Here is a 12,524-nt window from a genome sequence, read left to right as displayed (position 1 = left end):
CTTTCTCTCTCTCTCTCTCTCTCATTCTTTCTTTCTTCACATCTTCATGCCTTTCAGTCTTTTTCCTCTGTATCTTCATCTTGGGTCCAGGCAGCCGTTGCCATTTAAGGTTGCCAGAAATTGTATGTTTGTGTGTGTGTGTGTGTAAGAGAGAGAGAGAGAGAGAGAGAGAGACAGAGAGAGAGAGAATGGCATGGCATGTGTCGCGAGATCCTAATGAGCCAACAAACAAGTACACACACCCACACACACACACATACACACACTCCTAAACCCACACAGAAAATGAGTCAGCTCAGCAAACCCTAGCTGAATGACACACTCACTCTCTTGGACACACACACACACACACACACACACACACACACACACACACACACTTCTACGTCATTCACCTTCACATCTCTGCTAAAAGCAAGCTGCTCTTCATTCAGAAAACCCTTCACCTCACTCTCAGATATTCTCAGCACCCATTTACTCCATACCCCACCCCCTCAACCCCGCCCCCCCCCCTCACCTCCACCGGGCAGCCTACTCAGTATGACTTTACATGAAGCATGAAGTTCATTACATGACACAAAATCTAATTGGCTTACGTTGGGTTTCAGAACTCTCATCAGTACGCTGTATACGAGGTCAAATCTAACACCACCCTGCACTGCAATACACTGATGATAAGGACCTCCTCTGAAAACGTAGCACCCCACACACACTAACACACAAACACAACCCAGTAGAAGGCCCCACAGCACTGCACTTAATAAGGTATTCACATGACATGCTATCAACCTTCACAAATTAGGGCTGGAACAAAAAGTGGACACAGTGATTTAGTCACTGGTAACGACTGTAGAAGAAATATGATGCACTGATTACCTAAAAACAATATACTGCCATATATTAGAGCTATCACGAGGGCCATGTATTTGCCAGACCTGGGAAAAACAATACATATCAAGATATAATGGTGACGATTCAATATAGCGCAGTATATTGCGATATATTCACATGACTACCATGCTATTAGCTTTCACAAATTAGGGCTGGAACAAAAAGTGGACACAGTGATTTAGTCACTGGTAACGATTGTTGAAAAAATACGATGCACTGATTACCTAAAAACAATACACTGCCATATATTAGAGCTATCACAAATGCCATGTATTTGCTAGACCTGGGAAAAACAATACATATCAAGATATAGTGGTGACGATTCAATATAGCTCAATATATTGCGATACAGGGATCGGCAATAAGAGAATACTTTTCTGAAATGATTGTGTCATTAGCGCTTAATTAAGCAATGAGTAATAATTGAATTATAATATAAAATATTTTTTTCCAGTGCACCATAAAGGAATAAACTACTCGCGAATAGAACATTGAGATAATGAAGGAGCATTGCCCAATTAGTCGATTACTGTTACTATTCTACTATGAACTACCATTTGATTAATCGACTACTGGATCATGCTCTTTTGGGTTCCTTCAGCTTAAAGTTTCCTTTGTGCAACATGTCATTTATTTATTGAGACAATAAATCGAATAGAAGTTATTGATTACCTGACTAAAATGAAACATGCTCCTTCCTTTTTTTCTCATCTAAAAAATCTGCTTGCTCAACAAGGAAAGAATAAAAGAACAAACAACCTGTTGCACAAACAGATCATTAAAAAAAAGATAAAGATTACTCGACTAATTAAACCATGTTCTTTTCCTTTTTCAAGTCATAGTTTCAAGTCAAGAAAGAATAAAATAATAAACTACTAATTTTCATGAGGTCTCACGCATTCTGAGATTAATAAAAAACAAAGGAGCACAGTTTGATTAACCGAATAATTGGTACTATTAGTTCTATTCGATTAATCGACTACTTGAACCATGTTTTCTTTTTGATAAAAGAAAAACAAAGGATGAATGGTTCATTTAGTTAGTTAATTCAATTACCCACCATTAAATTATTCAGCTGATCAGGTTTTTTTTCTCTCATTTCAGGTAATCCTCAGATGCAGCCACATTCCACAGTGCTGACTGTGGGTCCAGCACCAGTCCAGCAATATATGCTGTTTCTTTATTACCCCTCTTCATCCACTTCATGCTTGACTGGGGAGACAAAGTGACTCAAGTGGCTGAAGACAACATCATGGGCCAAAGGGAGAAGGGGTTCAATGGAGCGCAGCCGATAGCAAGTTCAGGGCCAAATGAATCGGGAGCAGTGGAGGGATCTGGACTCGTTGTCTTTAGTAACGTCTGAGAGCAGAGCCTGGGGCTTATACGGACTGGGGCTGGACATATTAACACATTTTCAGTCTCCCAATGTACACAGTGCAGCTTAGTGGACTAAGCCACTGTCACTGTGATCTGAGGATCTATGGTTCGAATCCTGGATTAAGCTGATTGCCAGCCATCAGCAGTAGGAGTCTGAGAGAGCCCAATTGGCTATGCTGTCATTTGGTGGGTAGATGGTGCTGTCTGTCTTTTATCGCTACTAGTGTGATGCTGGCTGCGGCAGGCGTCTGTTGGCTGATGGGTATCCAGGGCTTTCCTTGTGTGTTTGCTGGAAGTCTTTTACTTCATACTTATGTAAAGAGGTATACGTTTATCTACACCCTTCCTCCTAGTGTTGGAGCATTGCTAGTGACTGGGGAAGTTCATATGAACAGTGATTGGGCCATTGGCTTTCCAAATTGGGGAGAAAACCAAAATATATATATTGTTTATATATTTGACACAGTACATCAGGGGTCGGCAATAGGCGTGAAACATCTGACCCATGAGGTTATTTGAACTATAATGAACGATAATGAAAACAAAATAAAATAAAATGCTTCTCTGGGGAGCTTTTGTTTACATCCCTCCCCTATCTCTCTGTCACGATCAGCGTGACTAATTTCCGCCTGTTCTTGGGCTCCCTATCTCCATATAAGGTCGTTTTTTCCCCTGCCGTGTCCCAATTCACTAGCTGGGGTGGTAGTTTATTGGACCACGACCCTGACGACCCGCGTTCAATCCCGCGTGAGAAGCGGTGTGTTTATTTATTTATTTATTTATTTTCATTTGGTTTACCTGCCTTGAATTCAACTGTTCTGCAAATAGGTTCAACAACCCTCTGGGCTGGAGAGCTACAAGTCTGTAGTACCCCATCCCATTCTACGTAAGAACTTGAAAAATGTCTGTCTAAACTTAAGGCTAAACTTAAAGGCTAAACTTAATTGCCGACCCCTGCAGTACACAGTGTAATTTTGCTTTGTAGCAAGTCTACGGCTTAAACTTCCTACAGCACCAATGTAAACTAAGATGTCTTTCTGACCAAGCAGTAGATTCTGAAAAAGTAGAAAAGAAAGAGGCAAAAGGACCAACACTATGGTAGAAAAGGAGAACGAGAAAAAGGGATTGAGAGAGACAGACAGAAGCGCTGGCCTAGAAATCGAAACACTTCCCCGACACCCTGATGTGGGAGTCAAATACTCTGTGTGCTTGCAATCAGATAACTATATCTGCTCACTGTATTTGTGCAAGTCTGTTTACTCCCCTGCCTCACGAATGACTCCCCCAACTCTACCTTTTTCTCCCTCAGTCCTCACCTCAAAAGCTCTGACCAAAATAGTCCAAACCCCTTACTCTGCGTCTCTCAGACCACCTACAGTTGCGCCCTGAATACTCATCAGCTTGGACGCACCGCCAAACATATTTCTCCAGCCAAACGACCGCAGCCCCCTCAAGCGAGTAAGTCATCATGTACACTGTCCTGACAATGCCCCCGACCTCTCTCTCTACTACAGTTACTACGAGGATACCAAAGCTGAGAAATGGACAATGCCCATATCCACATTCAAAACTTTGCCAATTCTTGAATATTACGTAACACATATGCAGTGTATAGGCCTACAAATGAATCTGTCCAGGCTCAGTCTTTAAAATGTTTCTAGGTTGGACAAGTTTTATAAAACTATTCCACAGTGTTTGGTCACTTTACAGTGTTACGTTTGAGTTTAAAATGCTACAGTACACTTTCAGACTATTGTAGCTAAACAAAGCCATGCAGGTTGGGTGTATTTGCCCAATAGCACTCTGATATCAACATGTAATCTACATTACATTACATTTGGCAGACGCTTTTATCCAAAGCGACTTACAATAGTCAAGTACAAGGTAATAGAAGTTTAAGGTAAACATCTTTAGATAGGGCTTAAAGGAGGTCGAAGGGAAATAATGGGATAGAGGCGTGAAAGAGGGGAAGAAGGAAATGAGGTTAGAAGTAGTTAGTTTGTTAGAGGTGTTAGGAGAGTAAGTGCTCTTTGAAGAGCTCTGTCTTTAGGAGTTTCTTAAAGATAGCGAGAGATTCTCCTGATCTGGTAGTAGAAGTCCTGTTTCATACAAACAAAATCTATATCATTTGACAATCTATATTAAAGCATTAGTTTGCATCATTTTTACCTTTAAATAATAGCTTTAAAACCACACTGAATATTATACTGATCTAGCTACTCAATACCTCTCGCAAAGCAGTGACAGAAAGGAGGCAGGCTATGTGGAGTCTATGTATATGTATGTCTATGACGGTACAAAGATGGCAGCACCCGGAGATTTACCTGCACTATGGGATGTAAACAGTGTTTAATAAGCTTTTAAAAGTGATTAATGCCTTGTTTTAAATGTCAGGGCTCACTGGATTTTAGCAAGGATGTGTGGAGCTACTTTGAGCTGGACAGCGGTGTAAAAAGCGATTTATTGGGGCAAAACATGCCCGATACTGCAAAAAAAGCACAAAATTACTGGACCAGTAGAGGGCTATTCAACAAAGGTAAGTACTTTTTATCATGTTTTACTACACCCAAAGTCCATTTCTCCTTTAATCCTCTTCAGTAACAAAGATACCATAAATTATCACAGAATTTTTTTTTTTGAGATACACATAATATCGCAGTATCATCGTTATTGTGACCAACGTAATGTGACTCCCACTTCTAGTTAAGAGTAGTAAGTGCGACTTTAGTACCATTCAGGCCGGGTCAGCTCGGGTTCAGGATTCATTTTAGTCACATTAAAAGTCCTCTAAGATGGATAGGTCAACGGAATCCAGACCTGCACTAAGCTAAACTGCCGGCATAAACCCGCTCCCCTCTCATCACCACGCTCCTGCCAGTTTCAGTGGGAGGACATACGCCAGCTATTGTGCGTGTAGCAAACATACCGTTATCACTATTACAACCACCCACACAGTAAGCACTGCATATGCTACAGGGCATACATTGAATGCTCAATTCAGTTATTTTGTGTTGCAACCATTGCCGACACAGATGTGCAAATCCACTTACATTTACAGCTTGTCCAGTCCATGTAAAGAAGTACTAGAACAGAACAGAACAGGACTCTCTGGAGCAGATACTCTAAACATGAATATTTTGAGACCATGCCTATAATGCCATGGATGGGCTGGATGAGTACAAAGCCCCTCAAAATTGAGCTGTGGAGCAGTGGAAGAATTGTTTTATCTGGAATGATGGTGCTCCATCCAGTCCTTTTGGGACTTGGGAGTTAAAGGAGAACTGGGTGCGAAATGGACTTGGGCTATAGGGAAACACAATTAACGAGTAAAAACGTTTGTCGAATAGCCCACCTGTGTTCAGCCCCTAGCATTCTAAAATACAGTGCTTTTATGCGATGCTCCCAACAGGCTTATAATGCTAGCGATAGGGGCAAAGCTTTGTCCATGTAAAGAATTCACTATTTTACACCATTAACAAGCTTTAGAAATTCATGAATTCCTGCTGTTTCTGAAAATATCTCTATTATATTAATAGATTTCCACAAAATTAATGTTGCAATCAGTGGCCCTATCCTACCTATTTGTTCTGCTCGTCAGTTGACTTATGTTGTGACTTTAATTTCAAGAGTGTGGAGCGCAGAGAACAACCTAAAGTTACTGTGAGTATAAACACTGTTTTTAATTAACTACCTGTGCAACAACAAAAGTTCTCAATGCCCTGTTTTAAATGTCAGGGCCCTCGAAATTCAACCAATTAAGTACGGAGCTACTTTAAGCTTGTTAATGGTGTAAAAATAGTGATTTCTTTGCATGAGCAATGCTATGCCCCTACTACTAGCATTGTAAGCCTGTTGGGAGCATTGACTAAAAGGGCTGTATTTGGGAATGCTAGAGGTGAATGAAAGTGGGCTATTCAACAACACTCCACAACACTACTGTCTCTGGAGTCTTCTGAGGAACAGGAGAAGTGTCTGGTCTGCAGAGTGGATTTAAAACACCAATCAGTGACCATGGCAGTGAGCTCTTCACACTTTCACACTTATGACCAGCAGTAAGGTCAAGTAGTAGACGTACACATCTCACAACTCCATTCATCCATCATCTGTGGGCCAGTGAGGACAAGGAGTCAAAAGAGGTCAAACACTGATGACATCAACAGCCTGTGAACTCACAATGTTTTACTTTTAGACCTTCTGGCGAGCTTTAACCGAGCAAGGTGAACACCAGTGTTTTCACTTGTCCAGCCAGAACAGATCACAGTAACGGGTACACCGATTCAGCTGGAAAGTAACAAAAAAAAGTACCAATAAAGAGGCAAAAGATACTCTGACTATACCTGTATGATTGGAGAACTGTACTGAGTTGATGGAGTCCACTTCAAAGCCCATCACCTGGAACAGAAACAGATTTTATGTTAAAGCAAATGAATGAATCATGTCCACAGTCTGGGCTACAAATGCCAAAAGCAGTGGTAAATCATTCAGGGCAAATTAAGCCACTGTTGGAAATGCATTTATAAGTACTGTATATCTGCACTCATACGTGTAAAAGCTATCAAGAACTTAACAGATTCTGTCACAGTGTGTGTGGGTAAAAGCTATAATCACGACACACCCAAAAACATATTGTCTAATCAAGGATCATCAATTACACACAGATCTCGGTTTTAATCATGTCAAAATAAACAAACAAACAAAAAAAACTGGTATACAATAATGCTCATTTCTGAAATTCTAATAGTATGTTAGTGCTATGCCAAAAATGACCAATCTGAATTAACATGCACATTTTTACTTTAAACTTTAAACAGACATTTGCATAAGATATACATTAACATGTCGTCCCCCATTATCGCCCGTACCCCTATTATCAACCAGTTCCTCCTAGTGCGTAGTTTCGTTTCCTGTTTCACGTTTCATGTTAAGGAAATTCAAAACCCAACGAACACTTAAACTTTATTCGCACAAAAAGTCCTGTCATAACACATTATTTTAGTATTGCTAACAATGTTGTAAATCTGTGCATAAAAAACTGTGTGGAACGCACACCACAATACCGTAGCATGCCAGCTTTTTTTATTTTTTTTATTTTAATGTTGTACACTATTTAGGGTCCCAAAAAAGTGAACAAGGATGTCTCCATGTTTTCCTGACGTAATCAGAGAAATGAGATGCACACAATATTATGAACATATGGCCATTTTAGCAGGGCTCCACACTATAACACCATCCTACCATCAAAGGGTTAGTCGAGATTAAAGCTCTTTTGTGGCGATTTGGGGATGTACACTTTGAGTGCGGTAAAACTAGTTATAAACCATTTATCAGCTTGCTGGTAATTGCAGAAGAGAAGAAGGGTTAATGTGGTTCTTGTTGGAAAAGACCCTAAAACAAATAATTATGTTTGTTGGATCGCCATGTCAGTCAACTGTGGATATTCAAAAGTGTCAACATTAAACAGGGAAACTGCACCAGAGCCTGAGAACAGTGCCCTCATAATTATATATACTTAATAGAATCCTACACTTTAAACAGAGATCTTTTTCAGGCACAGCTACTGATTCCATTTTTCTCCATTTTAATGGTTGATGTCAACGTTACCTGAAGCTAACTGACCCATACCTGCACGATTATATACACTGCACTGCTGCCCCTTGATTGGCTGATCAGACAGTTGCATGAATGAGTAGTTCCTAATAAAGCGCTTCTTCTACAGGAAAAGGCCATTTCCTACTGCTTAATTTAATCCTAACAAAAGTGTCACGATTCCTTGCTGGAATTGGTGTCCTCCCTGCTCAGTGGCGTCACCACAGGCATTTATAAAGGAGCGAGTCGGACTCAGTGAAGATGCTTGCTCTCTCTCTCGCTCTCTCTTCCTCTCCCTGTGAGCACCCAAGATACACACACATACACACACACACACACAATCTCTCTCTCATGAATTTCAATCAAAATGTGCATAATGAACACTAGGCTCTCTAGGCTCTCCAGCTGTTGTCTTTCAGACCTCCAGGCTTTAAAGCTATAAATCAGCTGTTTGTCAGTCAGTGAAGACCATTGTTGCAGGTTTTCTCAGACTTACACAGAACAAATCACACAAAAACTACGACCCCACTTGCTGTAAGGAGACCCACTGTTCTGACCCACTGTCTACAATACTGTACGATCACCTCAAGTCCCCTTAATTGTAGTGTTTTCTTTTCCTAGCCTTCCCATTTTATTTAACAAGAAATTCTGACAGGAACTTGCCTGGGGCTCTCACTCCCTTGTAAATGAATGAAAGAACAACATGCTATTAGTTTACCTGTTGTCATTACTTACGTCGAAAAACATTAATACACATGGTTATTGGTGATTTAACACCACACTGAGCGTCAAACTGAATACAAATATATACAGCTCTGGAAAAAAATTAAGAGACAACTTCAGTTTCATTTGGTGGAATAACCCTGGTTTTTAATAGCAGTTTTCATGCATCTTGGCATGTTCTCCTCCACCAGTCTTGCACACTGCTTTTGGATAACTTTATGGCACTCGTGGTGCAAAACTTCAAGCAGTTCAGCTTGGTTTGATGACTTGTGATCATCCATCTTCCACTTGATTATATTCCAGAGGTTTTAAATTTGGTAAAATCAAAGAACTCATCATTTTTAAGTGGTCTCTTATTTTTCCAGAGCTGTATATTAATATATGTATTAACTGAAATGGGCACGAGCCATGTAAAGGCTTTAAAAGTTTACTGAAGCAACCTGCACCAAGTATCAAAGTTCTTAAAACTTGAAAGACAGACGGATAATAAGGCACGTGATGGTTTACTTGGCTTGATGGGTAGATAGGCAGCTGTGTGACCTTTAGCTACTTTCACTCATGAATGCAAGCAAACATACTGATTGATTGTTTGACAGAATGCATGCTTGCTTGCTTGCTTGCTTGCTTTTCACCGGCCGGCGTCAATCCATCCATCTCTCCATCCATCTATCTATCTATCCATCCATCGCTACTGACATTAGCCCACCAGAACAGCACGCCTGTGCATATATGCATGCATGCATATGCATGTATTCCCATGCACTCATCACCCACAAATACACAAATATCTATAAGTACAGCGCGTGACAGCGCACGCAAACGCAAAAGCACTGATCCAAAGCAGCCGTGCACGCTTTTTCTGTACCTGCAAAGGGAACGAGGCTGATTTGTTGCCCACGTAGCCCCTCACTACGTGACTCTGGATGGACAGCACTCGGCACTCCATCTCCGTCTCGCGCACGAAGTTGTCGGTGCTGTCCGCGCAGGCGGCGCGTGCGGAACAGCGCGATCCCGCGGCTCGAGGGCAGGCGGCCGGTTCCCTCTGCTGCTGCGTCCACACCGGAATCCGTGATGGCAGTTTAAGGAGCCACGCGCCGAACTGAAGGACGTGCAACATGGAGAGACGGTCATTGGCGAGGCGGAGAGCCTGGACCGCAACAACTGCTCGGGCATTCTCTGCGGACACCTAAACCCGCTGACATCATGATGACCGTAACGGGCTGCTGAGACCTGTTCTGTTTTTTTAAACTCCTGCTTTATTTTTATATTATTCTATATTGTGTATAATTTACAAATAAATTGTTAAAATGCCTGACTTTTTATTTGTATTTTATTAATAATATTAAATAAACAGAATTTACATAATTAAATGATCAATATAAATAATGTTTTTTAATAGTTAATATGTTACATTATTATATTACGTTGTTTAATACGTCAGCATATGTGTATATCTTGCTCTCCAGTAGGCTCTGGTTTACAGACATATTTGCATATTTCTATATCGCCCTATTAAAACCTCTTAAATCTATTTAAATATGCTTACAAAGTGTCAAAGATCTTTAGCTATGAATTACTAAAAATGACCACACTAATTGTCTGTTTTTTATGTATCAGTCAATCTATCATTTGTTCTCTGAAATTTCAAACTTCCAGTTGACTTATAGTTTTCCATTAAAAAAAAAAATCCTAAATTAATCCTACAAAATATATTTGTATAGTTTTTGGGAAACACAAAAGTATACGAAAAATAAGCAATGCTTCAGGATGATAAAGTAATACAGTCGAGCAGCAGAATGAACCAGACAACAGAACATTCAACATTGAAAAGACAGAAACCAGTGAACATTTTAACAATTTATGTTACAAAAGCCAGCAAGCCAATCAGACATAATTAAGAGAACAAGCACCAGTTGTGTTCAATCAAATGATGGGCGGGGCTGCTACTTAAAAGTTCAGCACACACTAAACTCACACGCTTGAGTTTTCTTCTTGTATGTGTTAGTTTACACCTCACCAGCACTCACCAGGGAAATCCACTCCTACAGTTAAAAAAAACAATTCAGCAGAAACAAATGTCAAGCATATGAGTGCATATGGACTAAAAAACTAATAACTATGAAACATTTATAGCCTATAGCCTTTATTAATAGTAAAACAAAAAACTTGTTTTTTATAATTCATAATTTTTTCAAATGCTCGAGTTAGATCACTGTTTTTAAAGTACAAAATAAAACTAATCACATAACATATATGTGTGTATAACCTTGGTAGTCAGGATCAATGCATGTTTCAGACAAGATAACTAGTTATTAGAGTTAGGTTCGGAATCAATATGCTGACCAATGTATTTGAACCGTTAAACGGATGCTGTTAGTAGAATTAGAGCTAGACTTCATTCAAAAAACCGTCCAGAAACTGTATTTTCAGCCTTATTCACCGCAGCTCTAACCACTGGAACCAGGCGCAGGGAATAATGCGGAAGTTGGGTCCTTCCTGTCGGGCGTCGCGCCGTGAAATCGCCCTATCTCCGCCAGTGTCGGCGCTGACGCAAAGGCTGTGCTGTGTGTAAAGGGAGGTGTTTGACGTAGGCAGTACCAGCAACATGTGTCACAGCTCTCCTCCCCTTTATAATTAAAACCCTGACATACATTCACCCTGTTCCCTGATCACGGCTTAATTACACCATATTATCACTGTATTGTCATAGTTATTATGTTATATTACCATAGATTATTATGGTTAATATTATATTATTATGTATCATACATCAGAATGTGTATAGTTGTCCAGTAGTAGTGCTATATGACCCAGTCACTCTGCTTTTTTATTTTATAATCTTAGTAATGACTTTACTACTGAACTTTCTTACCTGTCAGACCTCTCTATTCCAGTGTTAAACTAAGCTAAAGGGGCTGTTGCCATGTGGGTCAGCCAGACCGAGATCTCTCACTGTACCAGAAACAGTATTCACCGCTCTCTGGCTTCATCTGTAATTTCTCTAAAAAAAAAAAGATTATACAATAATAAAATTTGTTAATTTGTTTTCCTTAAAAGCCCAGGCAGCTTACTACAAAAATCTGTACACTGGATTTTGTGAATGTTATATTTATTATATTACATGGTTTAATGCACCAGCTTGTGTATATCTTGCCCCCAAGTAGGTTCTGGTTTACAGACATATTTCTATATTTCTATATTCTGTATTTCTATATTTGTATATCAGCACCTACCTAAAACTGTATATCTTCAATGTTGTTGACTGGACCTGATAAAAGAAAAAAAAATGGGGATGTTCTAAAAATTTTGACCGGTAGTATATTCCTTTGAATATTTACAGCAATATTTTGTCAGAATACAGAGAACTGGTTCGTGCAAGTTTTTTTTCTTATGTTGTAGAGTGTTTCTTGTGCTGAGTTTGAGCCATTTGGTGTAATTGACAAATAGATTAAAACACTAGCCAGGTTGGTGTATAGGTAACTACAACCGATGTGTATAATACCCCGCTTAACATTATTTTCAGCTATTTAGGCCATCGCTAACTAGCTTTTACGGAGTGAATTTTGTGCCAAATGTTTTATGCAAATAAAAAAATAAATCAAATTTAAAAGAGAAAAATATAACAAATATATATTTTTAAATATAATTGGTTGCTTTATTTTTCTGCAGTTATTTGAAACATATTTTTTTAAACATTTTTTCTCTCTTGAATTTCCAACATACACTTTTCACTTTCGATTCTTAACATTTTTATTTTAATTTTTTAGTGTAAAATATTTGGTACCAAAATGTACTCCACAGCTTTCAAATACAACACAACAACTTCAGAGTTTTGTCTTATTTTGTGCAAGAACTTAATTTTAAGTTTAGGTCAGTCTTTCTCCCTCGGAGCCGGTCTTGAAAAGGAAAACCTACCCACAGTCCTCTTTAGGTGGAATCCAGCTGTC

The 12,524-nt window shown here is 39.5% G+C and overlaps 1 protein-coding gene across 1 annotated transcript in view; it reads right to left on the bottom strand.

The window, feature by feature from the left end:
- The window catches only part of pdxkb (pyridoxal (pyridoxine, vitamin B6) kinase b), a 40,003-nt gene extending 30,244 nt beyond the window's left edge, over positions 1 to 9,759 (bottom strand). Inside the window, exons 1-2 of the mRNA XM_007251335.4 lie at positions 9,443 to 9,759; positions 6,606 to 6,660 (exon numbers count right to left, since the gene is read on the bottom strand). Coding sequence (XP_007251397.1) covers positions 6,606 to 6,660; positions 9,443 to 9,694 — 307 coding nt within the window. The 5' untranslated portion in view covers positions 9,695 to 9,759. The remainder of the gene's footprint in view (positions 1 to 6,605; positions 6,661 to 9,442) is intronic.
- Positions 9,760 to 12,524: the final 2,765 nt, after the last annotated feature.

This window comes from Astyanax mexicanus, chromosome 21 (assembly GCF_023375975.1).
Source record: "Astyanax mexicanus isolate ESR-SI-001 chromosome 21, AstMex3_surface, whole genome shotgun sequence".
Taxonomy (NCBI): domain Eukaryota; kingdom Metazoa; phylum Chordata; class Actinopteri; order Characiformes; family Acestrorhamphidae; genus Astyanax; species Astyanax mexicanus.
Note: the sequence above shows the minus strand (reverse complement) of the source record. Positions and strands in the feature narration are given on the sequence as shown.